The 19,186-nt window shown below is 44.7% G+C and overlaps 2 protein-coding genes across 10 annotated transcripts; one reads left to right on the top strand and one right to left on the bottom strand.

The window, feature by feature from the left end:
- Positions 1-102: 102 nt before the first annotated feature.
- On the bottom strand, positions 103-2,254 carry LOC118385138 (coiled-coil domain-containing protein 85B-like). Its single transcript, XM_035772029.2, has one exon. It carries the CDS (start codon positions 1,279-1,281, stop codon positions 682-684), a length of 600 nt encoding a protein of 199 aa, XP_035627922.1. The 5' UTR covers positions 1,282-2,254; the 3' UTR covers positions 103-681.
- Positions 1,249-18,797, top strand: LOC118385135 (acidic fibroblast growth factor intracellular-binding protein B-like). Of its 9 annotated transcripts, none has more exons than XM_035772024.2 (12): positions 2,778-3,209; positions 3,326-3,389; positions 3,767-3,859; positions 4,059-4,257; positions 7,070-7,196; positions 7,562-7,662; positions 7,920-8,053; positions 9,822-9,930; positions 10,063-10,126; positions 10,463-10,549; positions 18,070-18,167; positions 18,283-18,797. In XM_035772024.2, exons 3-12 carry the CDS (start codon positions 3,775-3,777, stop codon positions 18,350-18,352), a joined length of 1,074 nt encoding a protein of 357 aa, XP_035627917.1. In that variant the 5' UTR covers positions 2,778-3,209; positions 3,326-3,389; positions 3,767-3,774; the 3' UTR covers positions 18,353-18,797. The 9 variants fall into 9 exon arrangements, 6 of the variants coding, with proteins under 6 accessions (XP_035627919.1, XP_035627914.1, XP_035627915.1 ...); XM_035772023.2 differs by having other exon boundaries at positions 3,337-3,389; XR_004825957.2 differs by lacking the exons at positions 3,326-3,389; positions 10,463-10,549 and adding an exon at positions 10,346-10,410 and having other exon boundaries at positions 2,765-3,209; positions 9,822-9,889; positions 18,283-18,319.
- Positions 18,798-19,186: the final 389 nt, after the last annotated feature.

The raw sequence follows: 19,186 nt of genomic DNA on the forward strand, positions 1-19,186 counted from the left end.
ACTTCATCCTAAGAAAGACTTACAACTGGGAGACTGGGAGTTGGGTTTTTCAAAACATCACCATCATGCATTATTGCTTCTAATCTACCCAAATAGGGGTCATGTAAAAAACAACAAGCTGTTACAGATCATTATTGTCATCTTTTAATCAAAACAGTGTAAAAACATGAGGGTTTTCACAATTACAATAAAGTTTTGGACAATTGTTTTTTTTGTATTATAAATACTATGACATGCTATAAGGGGCACAGACACTGACTTAGAAAAGGCTCACCAGCTCAAAGGATAGTATAGATAATGCTTTGATATTCAGAGAGAAAAGTGATATTGAATGGAGGGAAATAAACACTATTTGTGTGAAGAACAATATGACAAAACTGCAAGTGAAAATTGAACATGTGCCATGCAAACTAATAAAAGAGAACTGAAGGATACAAATTCCCATCATCAGTCAATATAAAACAGTTCGAGATAAAGCATTCCCGTGTCGGATGTACAGCATGTTGCTTATTTCAGAACCATGGTCAGCTCCTGTCATATTGAATGCACGATAAGAACGTGGCCTGTGATATTTTGCTAGAAATCTATAACATAGCAAACGACCCATTCCCCTTTTATGTAACCTGAGGTGACATTAACAACATATTTTATATTTGATAGAAGAGGTTTGTTGGTACCATCTCATTCATCGGGGGAACAGACTAGAAGAGGATCTGGACTACCGATGCTCCCAGCGCTGGAACTTCCGTCTCCAAAGTCCCGGGCCACAAAATACTGTAAACTCAACTCGGACGACCCGCCAGGACTGGAATCACCTCTGCTGACACAACCCTCATCCAGAACAACACACAGTTCCTTGAGATCGAAATTCTCCTTTACCAATCCATCTTGCACTCGTTCCAAATCAGCTAACTTCTTCAAATGTCCACCCACGTCCTCACGCATCACTTTGGCTGCGTTGTGTCCAAAAAGTTGCCACTCTCGGGAAAGCGTTTTTATTTTCATTCTGTCATCATCCAGGAAACTACATAGTTCTCGCAGTTCTTGGTTCTCCTCCTGAAGCCTATTATTGACTAATTTGAGTTCCCTGATTTCGAGTAAATGCTCCTGCAGTTGTTTATTAACCTCTTTAATTAACCGCCCTCGCTGTATAAGGGCTGTCATCTTGTTGGCCTCCTCTTGGCGCAACCTGGCCACGATGTCTTTTTTGGAGAATGACATCAAATCCTCGTCGGACATTTTAGAGAGCTCTCGCTTGTCAATCTCGCTGTTGCTGCACATGTTGTGTCTTTTACTATAGGCTTGGCGTCATGCGAGTGCGGCTCAACGACTATGCATGGAAAATATGGCAATTTGCAACAACAACAAAAAACTGTAATAAAATAGGTAATGGAATGCTTACAAAATTATGATTTAAATTGTGATGCCCTGATCCTCAACGCTACCGAGTATGTCTTGCAAAACAAGCCTTTGCCCACATTGCCTCTGTCATTGTCATTTTCACGACACGAAGTGAAACGAGCGTTTTATGTAGCGCTTTATGCGATTTGTATCGATGCCTCTTCTAAAGCGCGCAATACATGGCTCTTAAAAATGGCCAGTTAAGAAAAACTGAATTCGTCACCAGTAGGCTGATGTTGATGTAAAAATACACTGTATTTTCTCACTTTCGCCAGGGTGGCGCTCAAGTCCTGTCCACAGAAAGATAAACCCGCAGTCATATTTGGACAGAGGAAACAATGCGCATACAGATTTGTGGAACAAACCAACATATTAGTCGGGCCCAGCGGAGAAACCCTGGGAGGACCCGGCTCCTTGGAGTGGCCCTTCCTCTGAGGCTGTACTGGGTCAAGATAACAAGATTTCACCAGTGGTACCCAACCCACTACCTGCACCTTTTTTCGGTTATCAGGAAGTGCATCCTGCATTACTTAGCTCACTTTGCAACCTTATTGCCCTGTGGTCTCCGCTCGAGGTCGCACCTGGTTTGGCATGTCCAGGTTTTTGATTTGTTTTCCCTGTACTCTTTCCCAGTGTTGGGTGTTGGGGTCCTGTATTACAGGCCCCTTCATTTCTAGGTTTCTTGCCCGCTATATATACATTCTTTATAGCTTGCAGAGCCAATCCTTATCCCTGGGTTACGGATCTGACTTACCTATTTCCTTATAGGTTTCTTGCCCGCTATATGTCTATTTTTACTGCTTGCACGGCCCCATGGTTTGGGCCTTAAACTTGTCTTAGTACTCATCCCCATTAATGGGTGTTGGGGGCCGGGCTGAGGGCCCCTTTGTTTATAGGTTTCTTGCCCGCTATATACCTGTTTTTATTGCTGGCATGGCCCCATGGCTTGGGCCTTGAACTTGTCTTTGTACTCATCACCACAATTGGGTGTTGGGGTCATATCCAAAGGCCCCTTTGTTTATACATTTCTTGCCCGCTATATATACATATTAGTAGCTATATTATGTTGTGGCCCTCCGTTAAGAAATATATTCGTACTCAGAGAGTGTTTAGTTTAGGCAAATATAATGGAACAACTATAAATATTGGCATAGACCACCTTCTTAGCCCACTACCTTTTCTCCCATGCAGCAGACACTCCCACCTTGAACTGTTAACACAGGAACGTTGCTGATTTCAGCACCATGGACAGCCCCAGCATTTTGCTAATTTCAAAACCATGGAACGTTCCATAAATTTGTCCACTTCAGGACAATGGGCAGTGCCCGTCATATTGCGTGCGATAAAGACTTCCCTTCAAATAACTCGTCCAGTCATATTTAGCTAGAAAACCGTACAAACCCACCGCCGGAAAATAATATTTCTCCACAGCAGTAGATGGCAGTAAAGTTCCTTGTATCCAATGTGCTATTCTCTAGAGATATCCAGCAAAGAGAAACAAAGTTGCGCTTTCTGTTGTGGATTTTGAGAGGAGCCACAATTTACTTGTCAGCGACACCATCTGTCGTTTCGCTTTTAATTTACAATAAGGATAGCGTTTTTAAGCAGTGTTTACTGTTCTTTTGAATGCAGGTCTATGCAAATTCGATACGCTGTTTTTACTCCAATTCTTTGCAGAACCCAACGTTTTAACTGCGCAATAAATAATACGCGTTTGCAGATGCTGTTTACCCAAACGGTGCCTGGTGCAATATATTTGCTGGCTACGGTTTCCCCTCGACTTGACAGATACATAACACTAGTTAAAGGTAAAGTATAATTATTTGTTATTCTTAAAATGGCTATGTTACATAATGGCACAATATAGTGACCCGGTGTGACTACCCTTTTAAATGGGTCATCGATCCTTGACTGTTAATGCCAGCTTCTTCCTAGAAACATGACCCTCAGTGGATCAACTTTGCAGTATATCAATAGTGAGGCATAATGTGAGTGTGTATATATATATATTTATTTATTTATTTATTTATTTATTTATTTATTTATTGTCACATGCACCGGATAAGTGGGGTAAAATGTGTTGTTTTCCAGGGTCAGCCATAGTTGTACGGCACCCCTGGAGCAAATTAGGGTTAAGTGCCTTGCTCAAGGGCACATTGAAAGATTTTTCACTTTGTCGGCTCGGGTATTCAAACCAGCGACTTTTCGGTTACTCGCCCAGCGCTCTAACCGCTAGGTTACCCGCTGCTCTGTAGATATAAAAGCCTACCAAGAATATTCTGATTCTGTGTAGACTACTCATTGTAACTACTCGGCATAGTCATTCTTAAATTAACTCTCTGCAGTCTTTTTGGTTCCTCATTAGCCTACAAGATGTCTATGGAACTGGATGTGTTTGTGGGGAACACAACTATCATGGATATGGAAGTCTATCAGCTTTGGTTGGACGGTCTCACCGGTTTGTCTCTATCCTATTTTGTTGAGACTTTGGAATGACATGGCTGTGGTGATACTGCACTGTGTGACAGAGGAATGTATTGATTTCAGGAATGTATTGAAATCACAGATGCCTACACAATAGAATGGCAATTACCAGACCGTGAGATCATTTACATCCTATTGTCTCTCTCCCATCTCTGCCTTGCTCTCCCTCACAGTGAGTGATGCAGTAAAGGTGCGGATGGATGAGGGGGCATTATTGGAGTGTGAGGCAAATCCAGAGGTGCTGACCAGCGATACCATGGACCAGTTTAGAACCTTCCAGATGTGTGAGCGTCTTTTACACTCCCCCACTAAATTGGGCAGTCAGCTGCTGTATCAGATCCCGGCCCAGAACCAGATAATTCTCATTGAAAGGTGTGTGTTCAATTCCATAAATTGTTATTGTTCCCAAAGCCAAGGGCAATTTGTGTGGAAACTTAGAAATAGACACAGGGCCAGTAGTGGTTGGTGCCATTCAAGATTAGGGAGGATTATTTGTTTTAATGAGCATGTCCATATTTGTATTACAGCATATGACTGTCATTTATATTCCATTCACCCAGCTCAATGTAAGTAACATTGATAGGTTCAGGCTACTGATACAAACATTTTCCCTATACCCATCATGAGGTTGCTACAACCTAGCCTACAAATGACATATAGGTGCACAGGTCGAGAGACACATAGAATAAGCAAGGTGACAGACAGAGACTCATTCAATACTGATTCTAGCTGATCTGGGGTGTAATCACTCATCCAAACAGTTATTGGACAAATTCAGGTAGTTCCCTCCCAGTGTCCTTCCATTTAAGACACGTTTTACAACATAATCGGCATAATGAATACAAATCTGAGATCACACACAGTTCGCTTTCAAAGCAGCCACATACAGCATAATCACTTTGCTCATTGTATAATTCCTTATCGCATCTATGTACTCTCCTCTCACCTTTTCCCTTAGTTTGTGGACTTTAGGACACAATAGAACAGCTGTCTGTGACCAGGTGCAAAAAACTCTCCAAGCCAAGCCTTCAATACCATGTCCGCTAAAAGCTAAACGGTCTACATCGTTGTTAATACATTAACGTTATAGTCAAAAAACTAGAACTAACACATTAGTTAATCCACAATCCAATCCATGTGTACAATCACGCAGTACAGTGTAATGTTACAGCTAGCAGTTTAGTAGTTACACTGGCGGGCCCCGTTGGCAATAAATTAATAAAATCGAAAGCTTACCTTGTTTGGAAGAGTTGTCGTGTTGGATAGCATAAGCCAGCTAGCTAACATAAATAGCATTCCTCTCTGTTTGAGTCAGGTTGTTGAGTAGGCTAAATTAGCCACATTAGCTAAGGAAGTGAAAGGTAAACGAAGAAGAAAAAAACACTTCGAAATATAGCTACAGTATATCTCTCCCTCTCTCTTTGTCTTTCTCTCTCTCTCTCCTGCTTAGCCTTCATTGTTTGTTTGAGAAATTAATTTGTTCAAAACTGTTCAGCTATTGTATTTTTCTCTTTGAGTCAACTACTCACCACATTTTATGCACTGCAGTGCTAGCTAGCTGTAGCTTATGCTTTCAGTACTAGATTCATTACTCTGATCCTTTGATTGGATGGACAACATGTCAGTTCATGCTGCAAGAGCTCTGATAGGTTTGAGGACATCCTCTGGATGTCAGGTGTATAAAATCGAGCACACAGCCAGGCAATCTCCATAGACAAACATTGACAGTAGAATGTCCCGTAATGAAGAGTTCAGTGTCTTTCAGCGTAGCACCGTCATAGTACACCACCGTTTCAACAAATCAGTTCATCAAATGTCTGCCCTGCTAGAGCTGCCCCGTCAGCTGAAAGTGCTGTTATTGTGAAGTGGAAATGTGGAGGAGCAACAACGGTTCAGCCGCGAAGTGGTAGGCCACACAAGCTCACAGAACGGGACCGCCGAGTGCTGAAGCGCGTAAAAATCATCTGTCCTCGGTTGCAACACTCACTACCGAGTTCCAAACTGCCTCTGGAAGCAACATCAGCACAATAACTGTTCATCAGGCACTTCATGAAATGGGTTTCCATAGCCAAGTAACTGCACACAAGCCTAAGATTACCATGCACAATGCCAAGCGTTGGCTGGAGTGGTGTAAAGCTCGCCCGCCATTGGACTGTGGAGCAGTGGAAATGTGTACTCTGGAGTGATGAATCACGCTTCACCATCTGGCAATCTGACGGACGAATCTGGGTTCGGTGGATGCCAGGAGAATGCATAGTACCAACTGTAAAGTTTGGTGGATGAGGAATAATGGTCTGGGGCTGTTTTTCATAGTTCGGGCTAGGCCCCTTAGTTCCAGTGAAGGGAAATCTTAACACTACAGCATACAATGACATTCTAGATGATTTTGTACTTTCAACTTTGTGCTTCTAACAGTTTGTGGAAGGCCCTTTCCTGTTTCACCATGACAATTCCCCTGTGCACAAAGTAAGGTCCACACAGAAATGGTTTGTTGAGATCAGTGTGGAAGAACTTGACTGTCCTGCACAGAGTCCTGACCTCACAATCCCATCAAGCACCTTTGGGATGAATTGGAACACCGACTGCAAGCCAGGCCTAATCGCCCAACATCAGTGTCCAACCTCACTAATGCTCTTGATGCTGAATAGAAGCAAGTCCCCCAGAAATGTTCCAATATCTAGTGGAAAGCCTTCCCAGAAGAGTGGAGGCTGTTATCACAGCAAAGGGGGAGAAACTCCATATTAATGCCCATGATTTTGGATGTTGTTCAACGAGCAGGTGTCCACATACCTTTGGTCATGTAGTGTAACTACTGAGAACCATGCGCCTCCTAGGGTTTGTATTGAAGTCAACTAGCTGTCCTACATCTACACCATGGTGCTACCCCAGAGAGTGCTGTTTAGGCTACTTAAGACCTTCATTGCAAAATAGTGTGTGTTTTAATCAGTTATTTGATGAGGTGTGAATATATTTAGTATAGTTTTATCCAAAAAATATAACTTTTATGTTTCTCTATTTTTATGAAATTCCTTTAGTAGGATGATCCTCCCCTTATTTCTCTGAGGAACCTCCATTGCTCAGGACCATATGCAAATCCAAATAGTGTGTGTGTGTGTGTGTGTGTGCATATTAGCCCTTCCTCCCCATGTTTTAGAGCAAACCAGTGTGTTGTTATTTTCTGCAGGTACTATGAATTTGACAGTGTGTTTGCCAGAGAGGTGCTGGGGAAAAAGCTCTCCAAAGGGACCAAAAAGGACTTGGATGACATCAGCTGTAAAACAGGGATCACACTGAAGAGCTGCAGGAGACAGGTGAGACAAACACCACACTCATTGAGAAGGGGCTACATTAATATAGCATGGCTCCTGACTGTATTAACACACAACTCCCAGCTTGAGAAGAACCTGTCACTCAAGAGCAGCTTAAATGAAAAAGGACAGGCCAGGACCTTACCTGGACAGCACTGCTCTGTAATTGAATTATCTGTCCAGTTTAAGCATTGTCATGCAGAGGGATTTGCCTTCCAACCGTGGGGCTTTTATCGTGAGGTCATGATCAGAAATACAATATATAGAGCATACCAACACGAAGCACATCTCTGTCTCTGTCCGTCTGTATGTCTGTCTGTCTGTCTGTCTGTCTGTCCCTTTGTCCGTCTTACTGTCTTTCTCTCCAGTTTGACAATTTCAAGCGGGTGTTCAAAGTGGTGGAGGAGCTCAAGGGCCCACTAGTGGAGAACATACAGCGTCACTTCTTGCTCTCCGACACACTGGCAAGGTGGATACAAGAACAGAGTGGGGGGAATGAGGAAGGAGAAACAGAAATAGTGTAGCAAAATAAATCTGTCAACCATAACTCTAGTAATATTTATATATTCACAGGGAATAGCATACATGCGTCTTTGTTTGTAGACATTGACTTAATGGTTTATAGAATGATGGATGAAAAAATGATAATTGCCTGTGATAGTTTCCTTGGGTTCAGGCCCTCCAACCTACAGTGCCTCCCTCTCACCTTTTTCTCTATCCCTACAGGGACTATGCTGCCATTGTGTTTTTTGCAAACAGCCGCTTTGAGACAGGAAAGAGGAAGCTACAGTACCTCTCATTCCAAGACTTTGCCTTCTGTGCAGGCCAGCTCATCAGTTACTGGACAATAGGAGCAATGGGTAAGATGCATCACTTTGACCAGTCACTGATGGCACAATGCAGCTAAATGTAGAACACAATGTAAAGAAGTCAGTCCCGGGGGGAAAAAATCATAACGTAGAAATAATTATTTGAACCCAAAGCTCTTGTCAAAAACAGTTTCATTTGGCCCGTGGAAGTAGTTACGTTATGACAGGGGTCTACAACAGATCGATTGCGAGCTACCAGTAGCTTATGAGTAGCTCGCCAAACAATTCTGTGTTCCACTGCAAACTGTTATAACGTATTGGACACCGCAAGCTTCTAGCTACTATCTAACATAAAACCCCTGGTTAGCCACTATTGGCTTAAAAAGCCAAACCTAACACAATATCTGCCAATTCCATCAATATTGCCCCTTTAGGTCTGTGTGGTGCCGGCATTTGTCTATCACTCTATCACTCACACTGTAGCCAGTAGTGATGGCTCGTTCGCGAACAGCTTTTTTGAACAGCTGTTTTTGGAGAACGCCAAAAGCCGAATCACATATGTGAAAAATAAGTTAATTTGGCTCCCTGATTTGCATACTTTTACTATTTGAGCTCCAGACATCGATTATCTGCAGATAAATTCTAAAAACGTTCTCTGAAGATGGTAAATCCTCAGTGCAATAACAATATAGTGAGGAGAGAGCCACATTGTGGTTCACGCTATTTTTCTCAGTGCGTAAAATGTTATCTTACTTTTTTTTTTGCAGGCCATCCAATAATTAGGTCAGGTTAACATTTATTTGAACAATATGACATAATGCTAGGCAACGTTTTAGGCTTCAAATTAGAGATTAAAGCCGTTTGGGAGCCAAATGAATGGATATTTTAAGTGAACGAAGCCAAACGATCCGGCTCACAGAAAAGACTCGAAATGCCCATCCATAGTAGCCAGTTGACGTGATAACCATCTTGTGGTTTGACAGAAATACTTTACACAAAACCTTCTGAAGTAAATGTTAACTGTGAAATAGGTTTACCTGGCAGAGGTATGTCATGAGTAAGTACTGTATATTATTTGCAAACTTTGCCATGAAATGAGCAGCAGTAGTACAGAACCATCGCTAGACCGGCACATTAGACTGCACACTAGATGTGCGATTAAATGAAAGGGCCAGATGCGCATTTAAAGGGGAATTAGACTCACAAATCTAAATATGTTAGTTTTCTTTAAGACCCCCACAAAATGGTATTATGTTGTGATTTAAGCATTGACATCAACGCAGAACATCTAATGTCGTTGTTTCTCTATGAACAATTGTAATGTTGAGTGAAAACCCCCAAAAATCCAAAACCAGGAAAATACACAACTGAATTTGGGGGAGATTTTATAGGGAACCCCTTATTTTTTTGTTAACCATTATTTTACCAGGTATTCTGACAGAGAACATAGTGCACTACTTTATCTTGTACAATTCGCTCCAGAGCGGCACAGCAGTCTTAGGCACTGCATCTCAGTGCAAGAGGCGCCACTACAGTCCCTGGTTCAAATCCTAGTTAACTTGCCTAATTAAATAAAGGTTAAATAAAAAATGAAAAAAATAATAAAAATAAGGACCCCAGAAAGAGTTGCAGAGGAAATGAGGAAATTATAATGTTTTTAAGTTAGAGAGAAATGAGTAGCTCACAATTTTTTTTATTTTAAGTAGCTCTCATGCTAAAAAAAAAAGGTTGGAGACCCCTGCTTTATGAGGTATCGACACTGGACATACTTGGCTTTCTAGCACCATATCCCATTCATTTTCCCCCTCTCTCTTCACAGATAGCATGATGGAGGATATGGATGTTGACCTGGAGAAAGAGTTTCTGAATGAACTGAAAGATCTCAAGGTTTTGGTTAATGACAAAGACATGATGGACCAACATAAAATGTAGGATGGGTGTAACCACGTGTATGAAAATGCTTGTGTGGGTTAATGTTGAGTTGTAAAAACAATTCAGCCGTTGATGTCTTTGCTGGTCCCCCTCTTGACTCCTTTTCTCTCCTCTCCTCGCTCTCTTAGCCTGGTGTGTGCTGCTCTGCGGGGAAAGATCAAAGTCTACAAGTTGATGGAGGTTAACTTCAAAGTGAGCAACTAACTGATAATTGCTGTTAATAATGTGTATAGAGACTAAGAAATGCACATAGAGTTGGAGTGGGTTTTAACCAGAGGTGAGGTACAATATTGCAATTCAAAGTATCTAAATTATGAATTAATAAGTCAAAGTAAAATATATCAAAGCTATATGAAACTAGTGTAATAGGTATCAAATAGTCTAACATTTCAGACTTTGGTTCCTATTCAGATTGAAATGAACATCCCACATCCCTCCCCCCACTGAAACAAGACAAAATGGAAGGAATTTTTTAGGTTGTAAGAATGTATTTTTACTCTTTTCCTATCTCACTCTCTCTGAACACAGAATCTTTCTAGAGCCCTGATAAACCTTGCATCTAAACTTACACATACCAAAGATGTCAGAGATTTATTCATCGACCTTGTGGAGAAGGTACACCCCTAATAGCAAATCAATGTGTTATGACATACAGTACCAGTCAAAGTTTGGACACAACTACTCATTCAAGGGTTTTTCTTTAGTTTTACTATTTTCTACATTGTATAATAATAGTGAAGACATCAAAACACTGAAATAACACATATGGAATCATGTAGTAACCAAAAGTTGTTAAACAAATCAAAGTAATTGTTATATTTGAGATTATTCAAAGTAGCCACCCTTTGCCTGTCACGATCGTCATAATGATTGGACCAGGGCCAGCGTGCGTAGAGTTCCACATATTTAAATTAGAAACTGGTGTGCACACAGGCAACTGTTTCTCCACGCATCGCGCCGACAGAAACAAACATCTTTCTGGTAAGAAGAGAGGCGGGGGCGTATGCTTCATTGTTAACGAGACGTGGTGTGGCCACAACAACATACAGGAACTCAAGTCCTTCTGTTCACCTGATTTTAGAATTCCTCACAATCAAATGTCGACCGCATTATCTACCAAGGGAATTCTCTTCGATTATAATCACAGCCGTATATATTCCCCCCCAAGCAGACACATCGATGGCTCTGAACAAACTTTATTTGACTCTTTGCAAACTGGAATCCATATATCCTGAGGCTGCATTCATTGTAGCTGGGGATTTTAACAAGGCTAATCTGAAAACAAGACTCCCTAAATTGTATCAGCATATCGATTGCGCAACCAGGGCTGGAAAAACCTTGGATCATTGCTATTCTAACTTCCGCGACGCATATAAGGACCTGCCCCGCTGTCCTTTGGGAAGGGCTGACCACGATTCCATTTTGTTGATCCCTGCCTACAGACAGAAACTAAAACAAGAAGCTCCCGCGCTGAGGTCTGTTCAACGCTGGTCCGACCAATCTGATTCCACACTCCAAGACTGCTTCCATCACGTGGACTGGGATATGTTTCGTATTGCATCAAACAACTACATTGACGAATACGCTGATTCGGTGAGCGAGTTAATTAGAAAGTGCGTTGAAGATGTCGTTCCCATAGCAACGATTAAAACATTCCCAAACCAGAAACCGTGGATTGATGGCAGCATTCGCGTGAAACTGAAAGCGCGAGCCACTGCTTTTAATCAGGGCAAGGTGACCGGAAACATAACCGAATACAAACAGTGTAGCTATTCCCTCTGCAAGGCAATCAAACAAGCTAAGCGTCAGTATAGAGACAAAGTAGAATCTCAATTCAACGGCTCAGACACAAGAGGTATGTGGCAGGGTCTACAGTCAATCACGAATTACAAAAAGAAAACCAGCCCCGTCACGGACCAGGATGTCTTGCTCCCAGGCAGACTAAATAACTTTTTTTGCCCGCTTTGAGGACAATACAGTGCCACTGACACGGCCTGCAACCAAAACATGCGGACTCTGCTTCACTGCAGCCGACGTGAGGAAAACATTTAAACGTGTCAACCCTCGCAAGGCTGCAGGCCCAGACGGCATCCCCAGCCGCGCCCTCAGAGCATGCGCAGACCAGCTGGCTGGTGTGTTTACGGACATAATCAATCCCTATCCCAGTCTGTTGTTCCCACATGCTTCAAGAGGGCCACCATTGTTCCTGTTCCCAAGAAAGCTAAGGTAACTGAGCTAAACGACTACCGCCCCGTAGCACTCACTTCCGTCATCATGAAGTGCTTTGAGAGACTAGTCAAGGACCAGATCACCTCCACCCTACCTGACACCCTAGACCCACTCCAATTTGCTTATCGCCCAAATAGGTCCACAGACAATGCAATCTCAACCATACTGCACACTGCCCTAACCCATCTGGACAAGAGGAATACCTATGTGAGAATGCTGTTCATCGACTACAGCTCGGCATTTAACACCATACTGCCCTCCAAGCTCGTCATCAAGCTCGAGACCCTGGGTCTCGACCCCGCCCTGTGCAACTGGGTACTGGACTTCCTGACGGGCCGCCCCCAGGTGGTGAGGGTAGGCAACAACATCTCCACCCCGCTGATCCTCAACACTGGGGCCCCACAAGGGTGCGTTCTGAGCCCTGAGCCCTGTACTCCCTGTTCACCCACGACTGCGTGGCCACGCACGCCTCCAACTCAATCATCAAGTTTGCGGACGACACAGCAGTGGTAGGCTTGATTACCAACAACGACGAGACGGCCTACATGGAGGAGGTGAGGGCCCTCGGAGTGTGGTGTCAGGAAAATAACCTCACACTCAACGTCAACAAAACTAAGGAGATGATTGTGGACTTCAGGAAACAGCAGAGGGAACACCCCCCTATCCACATCGATGGAACAGTAGTGGAGAGGGTAGTAAGTTTTAAGTTCCTCGGCGTACACATCACAGACAAACTGAATTGGTCCACCCACACAGACAGCATCGTGAAGAAGGCGCAGCAGCGCCTCTTCAACCTCAGGAGGAAATTCGGCTTGTCACCAAAAGCACTCACAAACTTCTACAGATGCACAATCGAGAGCATCCTGTTGGGCTGTATCACCGCCTGGTACGGAAACTGCTCCCCCACAACCGTAAGGCTCTCCAGAGGGTAGTGAGGTCTGCACAACGCATCACCGGGGGCAAACTACCTGCCCTCCAGGACACCTACACCACCCGATGTTACAGGAAGGCCATAAAGATCATCAAGGACAACAACCACCCGAGCCACTGCCTGTTCACCCCGCTATCATCCAGAAGGCGAGGTCAGTACAGGTGCATCAAAGCTGGGACCGAGAGACTGAAAAACAGTTTCTATCTCAAGGCCATCAGACTGTTAAACAGCCACCACTAACATTGAGTGGCTGCTGCCAACACACTGACTCAACTCCAGCCACTTTAATAATGGGAATTGATGGGAAATGTAAAATATATCAACTTTAAACAATGCTACCTAATATAATGTTTACATACCCTACATTATTCATCTCATATGTATACTGTACTCTATCATCTACTGCATCTTTATGGAATACATGTATCACTAGCCACTTTAACTATGCCACTTTGTTTACATACTCATCTCATATGTATATACTGCACTCAATATCATCTACTGTATCTTGCCTATGCCGTTCTGTACCATAACTCATTCATATATCTTTATGTACATATTCTTTATCCCCTTACACTTGTGTCTATAAGGTAGTAGTTTTGGAATTGTTAGCTAGATTACTTATTGGTTATTACTGCATTGTCGGAACTAGAAGCACAAGCATTTCGCTACACTCGCATTAACATCTGCTAACCATGTGTATGTGAATTTGATTTGAACTCACCAAAGAGCACAAACAAAACGTGAAGCTACTGGTGTACACACAGGCAACTATCTGTAGACAAGATCCCACAAACTAAAAGTGAAAAAAAAGGCTGCCTAAGTATGATCCCCAATCAGAGACAATGATAGACAGCTGCCTCTGATTGGGAACCATACCCGGCCAACAAAGAAATAGAAAAACCAGAATGCACATGGAAATAATAAACTAGAACACCCCCCAGACACTCCCTGACCTACTCCACCATAGCAAATAAAGGCTTTTTATGTGACAATACTACCCCCCAAAGGTGCGGACTCCGGCCGAAAAACCTGAAACCAAAAGGGAGGGTTAGGGGGGGTGTCTATTTTCGGTGGCGGCTCCGGTGCGGGGCGAAGTACCCACTCCGCTCTGAGATACGACGTCTTCCTCCATGGCGGCTCTGGGGCGGGGATCGTCGCCGGATGCACCGGACTGTGTTTTGTCGCCGGAGGCACCGGACCGTGTTTTGTCGCCGGAGGCACCAGACCGTGTTTTGTCGCAGGAGGCTCTGGACTGAGAACCCCTGCTGAAGGCTGGAGGTTTCCGGACCGTCGCTGGAGATTTCCGGACCGCCGACCGTCGCTGGAGGTACCGTCGCTGGAGGTACCGGACCGCCGACGGTCGCTGGAGGTTCCCGACGGTCGCTGCAGGTTCCCGACCGCCGACGGTCGCTGCAGGTTCCCGACCGCCAACGGTCGCTGCAGGTTCCGGACCGCCGACCTTCGCTGCAGGTTCCGGACCGCCGACCTTCGCTGCAGGTTCCGGACCGCCGACCGTCTCTGGAGGTTCCGGACCGCCGACCGTCGCTGGAGGTTCCGGACGGTCGCTGGAGGTTCCGGACGGTCGCTGGAGGTTCCGGACGGTCGCTGGAGGTTCCGGACGGTCGCTGGAGGTTCCGGACGGTCGCTGGAGGTTCCGGACCGCCGACGGTCTCTGGAGGTTCCCGACCGCCGACGGTCGCTGCAGGTTCCGGACCGCCGACCTTCGCTGCAGGTTCCGGACCGCCGACGGTCGCTGGAGGTTCCGGACGGTCGCTGGAGGTTCCCGACCGCCGACCGTCGCCGGAAGCTCTGGACTGTGGAGGCGCACTGGAGGCCTGATGCGTGGAACCGGCACAGGTGGCACCGGGCTGATGACACCCACCTCATGGCGAGTGCGGGGAGGAGACACAGGACGTACTGGACTGTGAAGGCGCACTGGAGACACAGTACGTATGGCCGGCATAGGATATACTGGGCCATGGAGGCGCACTGGAGGTCTGGAGCGTAGAGCTGGCACAACGCGTCCTGGCTGGATGCTCACTTTTGCCTGGAAAGTGCGGGGCGCTGGCACAGAACGCACTGGGCTGTGAAGGCGCACTGGCGATACAGTGTGTCGATCCGCAAAACATGGTGCCTGACTAGTCCCACTCTCCTCACGGCGACTGTCTTGCTGCAGACACCAAAACATCCACTCTACCTCATCACTCCCCTCAACTATCTCACAATACTCCTTGCTCAGTCTATCCCAATATTCCTCTTCGCTCTCAGACTCGCCCCTCGGCTTCGTCAACCAACCCGTGTGCTCTCTCCCCCCAAAAATTTGGGGTCTGCCTCTCGGGCTTCCGTCGTGGTCGTGAACTTCGGAGTCGCCGTTGCTCCTCCTTCGCTGCCTCTGCCTGCTTTCATGGCAGGGTCTTGTCCCCTGCCATAACGTTCTCCCATGTCCATGATGTCCTCCACTCACTTTTCTCCTGGGCCCAGGATCCCTGCTCCTCCTGACCACTCCTGACCACGCTGCTTGGTCCTTTGGTGGTGGGATCTTCTGTCACGACCGTCGTAATGAGTGGACCAAGGTGCAGGGTGGTAGGCGTACATTTTCCTTTATTAAATGAACACCGAACAAAATACCAAATTAAACGTAAAGCTACAGGTGTGCACACAGGCAACTATCTGTAGACAAGATCCCACAAAGCACAATGGCTGCCTAAATATGATCCCCAATCAGAGACAACGATAAACAGCTGTCTCTGATTGGGAACCATACCAGGCCAACATAAACCATTAATCACCGACATGACCCACCCTAGTCACTATCACGCCCCAACCAACACAGAGAATAAACAGCTCTCTATGGTCAGGCTGTGACATTGCCTTGATGACACACTCTTGCCATTCACTCAACCAGCTTTTCCAATGCCAAAAAATGTTTATATTATATAATATATATACCCCTTTTCTCCCCAATTGGTAGTTACAGTCTTGTCTCATTGCTGCAACTCCCGTATGGACTCGGGAGAGGCGAAGGTCGAGAGCCATGCGTCCTCCGAAACACGACCCAACCAAGCCGCACCACTTCTCGACACAATGCCCACTTAACCCGGAAGCCAGCCACACCAATGTGTCGGAGGAAGCACCTGGCAACCGTGTTAGCATGCATGCGCCCGGCCCGCCACAGGATTCGCTAGAGCGCGATGGAAAAAGGACATCCCTGCCGACCAAACCTTCCCCTACACTGGACGATGCTGGGCTAATTGTGCGCCGCTCCATGGATCACCGGACACGGCCGGCTGCGACAGAGCCTGGACTCGAACCAGGATCTCTTGTGGCACAGCTAGCAACTGTGATGCAGTGCTTTAGACCACTGTGCCACTTGGGAGGCCCCTACAGTCTTGAAGGAGTTCCCACATATGCTGAGCACTTGTTGGCTGCTTTTCCTTCACTCTACTGTCCAACTAATCCCAAACCATCTCAATTGGGTTGAGGTCGGATGATTGTGGAGGCCAGGTCATCTGATGCAGCACTCCATCACTCTCCTTGGTCAAATAGGCCTTACACACCCTGGAGGTGTGTTGGATCATTGTCTTGTTGAAAAAGAAATGACAGTCCCACTAAGTGCAAACCAGATGGGATGGTGTATTGCTGCAGAATGCTGTGGTAACCATGCTAGTTAAGTGTGCATTGAATTCTAAATAAATCACTGAGTGTCACCAGCAAAGCACTCACACACCATTACACCACCTCCTCCATGCTTCCCTGGGGGAACCACACATGCAGAGATCATCCGTTCACCTACTCTGCGTCTCACAAAGACACGTGGTTGGAACCAAAAAAGATTTCCATCGGTCTAATGTCCATTGACTGTGTTTCTTGGCCCAAGCAAGTCTCTTCTTCTTATTGGTGTCCTTTAGTAGTGGTTTATTTGCAGAAATTCGACAATGAAGGCCTGATTGATTCACACAGTCTCCTCTGAACAGTTGATGTTGAGATGTGTCTGTTACTTGAACTCTGTGAAGAATTTATTTGGGCTGCAATCTGAGGTGCAGTTAACTCTAATGAACTTATCCTCTGCAGCAAAGGTAACTCTGGGTCTTCCTTTCCTGTGGTGGTCCTCATGAGAGCCAGTTTCGTCATAGCGCTTAATGGTTTTTGTGACTGCACTTGAAGAAACATTCAAAGTTCTTGAAATGTTCTGGATTGACTGACCTTCATGTCTTAAAGTAATGACAGACCGTCATTTCTCTTTGCTTATTTGAGCTGTTCTTTACATAATATGGACTTCGTCTTTTACCAAATAGCCCTATCTTCTGTATACCACCCCTACCTTGTCTGACACAGCTGATTGGCTCAAACGCATTAAGAAGGAAAGAAATTCCACAAATTAACTTTTAAGAAGGCACACCTGTTAATTGAAATGCATTCCAGGTGGCTACCCCATGAAGCTGGTTGAGAGATGCCAAGTGTTCAAAGCGGTCATCAAGGCAAAGGGTGGCTACTTCGAAGAATCTCAAATATAAAATATATTTAGATTTGTTTAACACTTTTTTTGGTTACTACATGATTCTATATGTGTCATTTCATAGTTTTGATGTCTTCACTATTATTATAGTAAACAATAAAGAAAAACCCTTGAATGAGTAGGTGTGTCCAATCTTTTGACTGGTACTGTATGTGACAATTCCTCTTTTAAGATGTTTCTAAATCTTGTTTGTTGTGAATTCCGCTGTTTGGCATTATAGATTGTAGAAGCAAATTAGACATACTTCATAGCCATCTTTACGATCATATCTGGCAATGTATTGATGTAGTGTTATTGGTTAAATCTTGTTGGTATAGTATTCAGTTTGACCTTTCTGTGGAATAGATTCTACTGCCCTGATACTGACTATCATCCTATGACTCAGTTGCTTTTCCTGTCCTGATAAGATTGAGAAATCTCTGCTAACAGCCTTATATCCTCCTCCTCTTCTCCTAGTTCATAGAGCCATGTCGATATGATAGATGGACAGTGGCAGAGATCACACTCTTCCTCACTCACTACACCAATGCCGCTCACTGTCTTGGCACGTTCAGGTTTGTGTGTGTGTGTGTGTGTGTGTGTGTGTGTGTGTGTGTGTGTGTGTGTGTGTGTGTGTGTGTTTATACAGTCATCAATGTTGACGTAATACTTCATCTCTTCTCTCTTCAGGCACCAGATGATTTGGGACAGATACATGGGTGTCATCAAAAGCTGTATCCTCCAAATGTACCATGAATAGGTAGATCCCTGGTCTGGACCTCCTCTCCTGATTGAGCTGTATCACAGGAGGCTGCTGAGGGGAGGATGGCTCATAATAATGGCTGGAATGGAGTGAATGGAATCAAACACGTGGAAACCATTTATTTGATGTGTTCAATACCAATCCATTTATTCCGTTCCAGCCATTACTAATAGCCTATCCTCCCCAATTAAGGTTCTACCGGCCGCCTGTGATCTGTATTGATCTTACTGTGAATCTGTCTTCCCTCTGGCATTTATTCGTAACTACCTCAGCCCAGTGCAGTCCACTTCTCCACCTCTCCCTGATCAAAGTGAACTATCTGTCTCCATCTCCTTCTATCTCTTCAGTCAGTCCCCCTGTAAATATACTGAATGAACTGAATACTTTTCTGATATGTAAATTGTGACTTAAATGAAGTAAAAATATTTGTTTTAGAAAGATATTTCAACTGTTTGGTATATGTTTGTGAAAATGTGAGGGTGTGTGTGTCTTAGTCCATGTGTGTGTTTTAAGGGGGTGAGTTAGCAGCAGGGGGCTACAGTTGGTCAGGTTTGTCTCGGAGGGGGATTCAGGTCTGAACTGAGACTTTACTGCCCTATAAAACCCCTTCACTAGGACAGCTGTCCTGCCCCGTTCCTGCAAAATGGTCATGGAAATTTCCTTGACAAAGTGTCCCCTTTTTCCTAATGATAACTTGGACTAAAGGAATGGAATCACAGTTTCTTTTCCAATGCATAAAGGCATTTGCACTCTGGTGCAATACAGGGATTTCTCATGTTGAACATGAGCACACTTGCGTGTATGCTGTAGAAACAGTGGCCTGCTGTCTTT

This window comes from Oncorhynchus keta, chromosome 6 (genome assembly GCF_023373465.1).
Source record: "Oncorhynchus keta strain PuntledgeMale-10-30-2019 chromosome 6, Oket_V2, whole genome shotgun sequence".
NCBI lineage: Eukaryota > Metazoa > Chordata > Actinopteri > Salmoniformes > Salmonidae > Oncorhynchus > Oncorhynchus keta.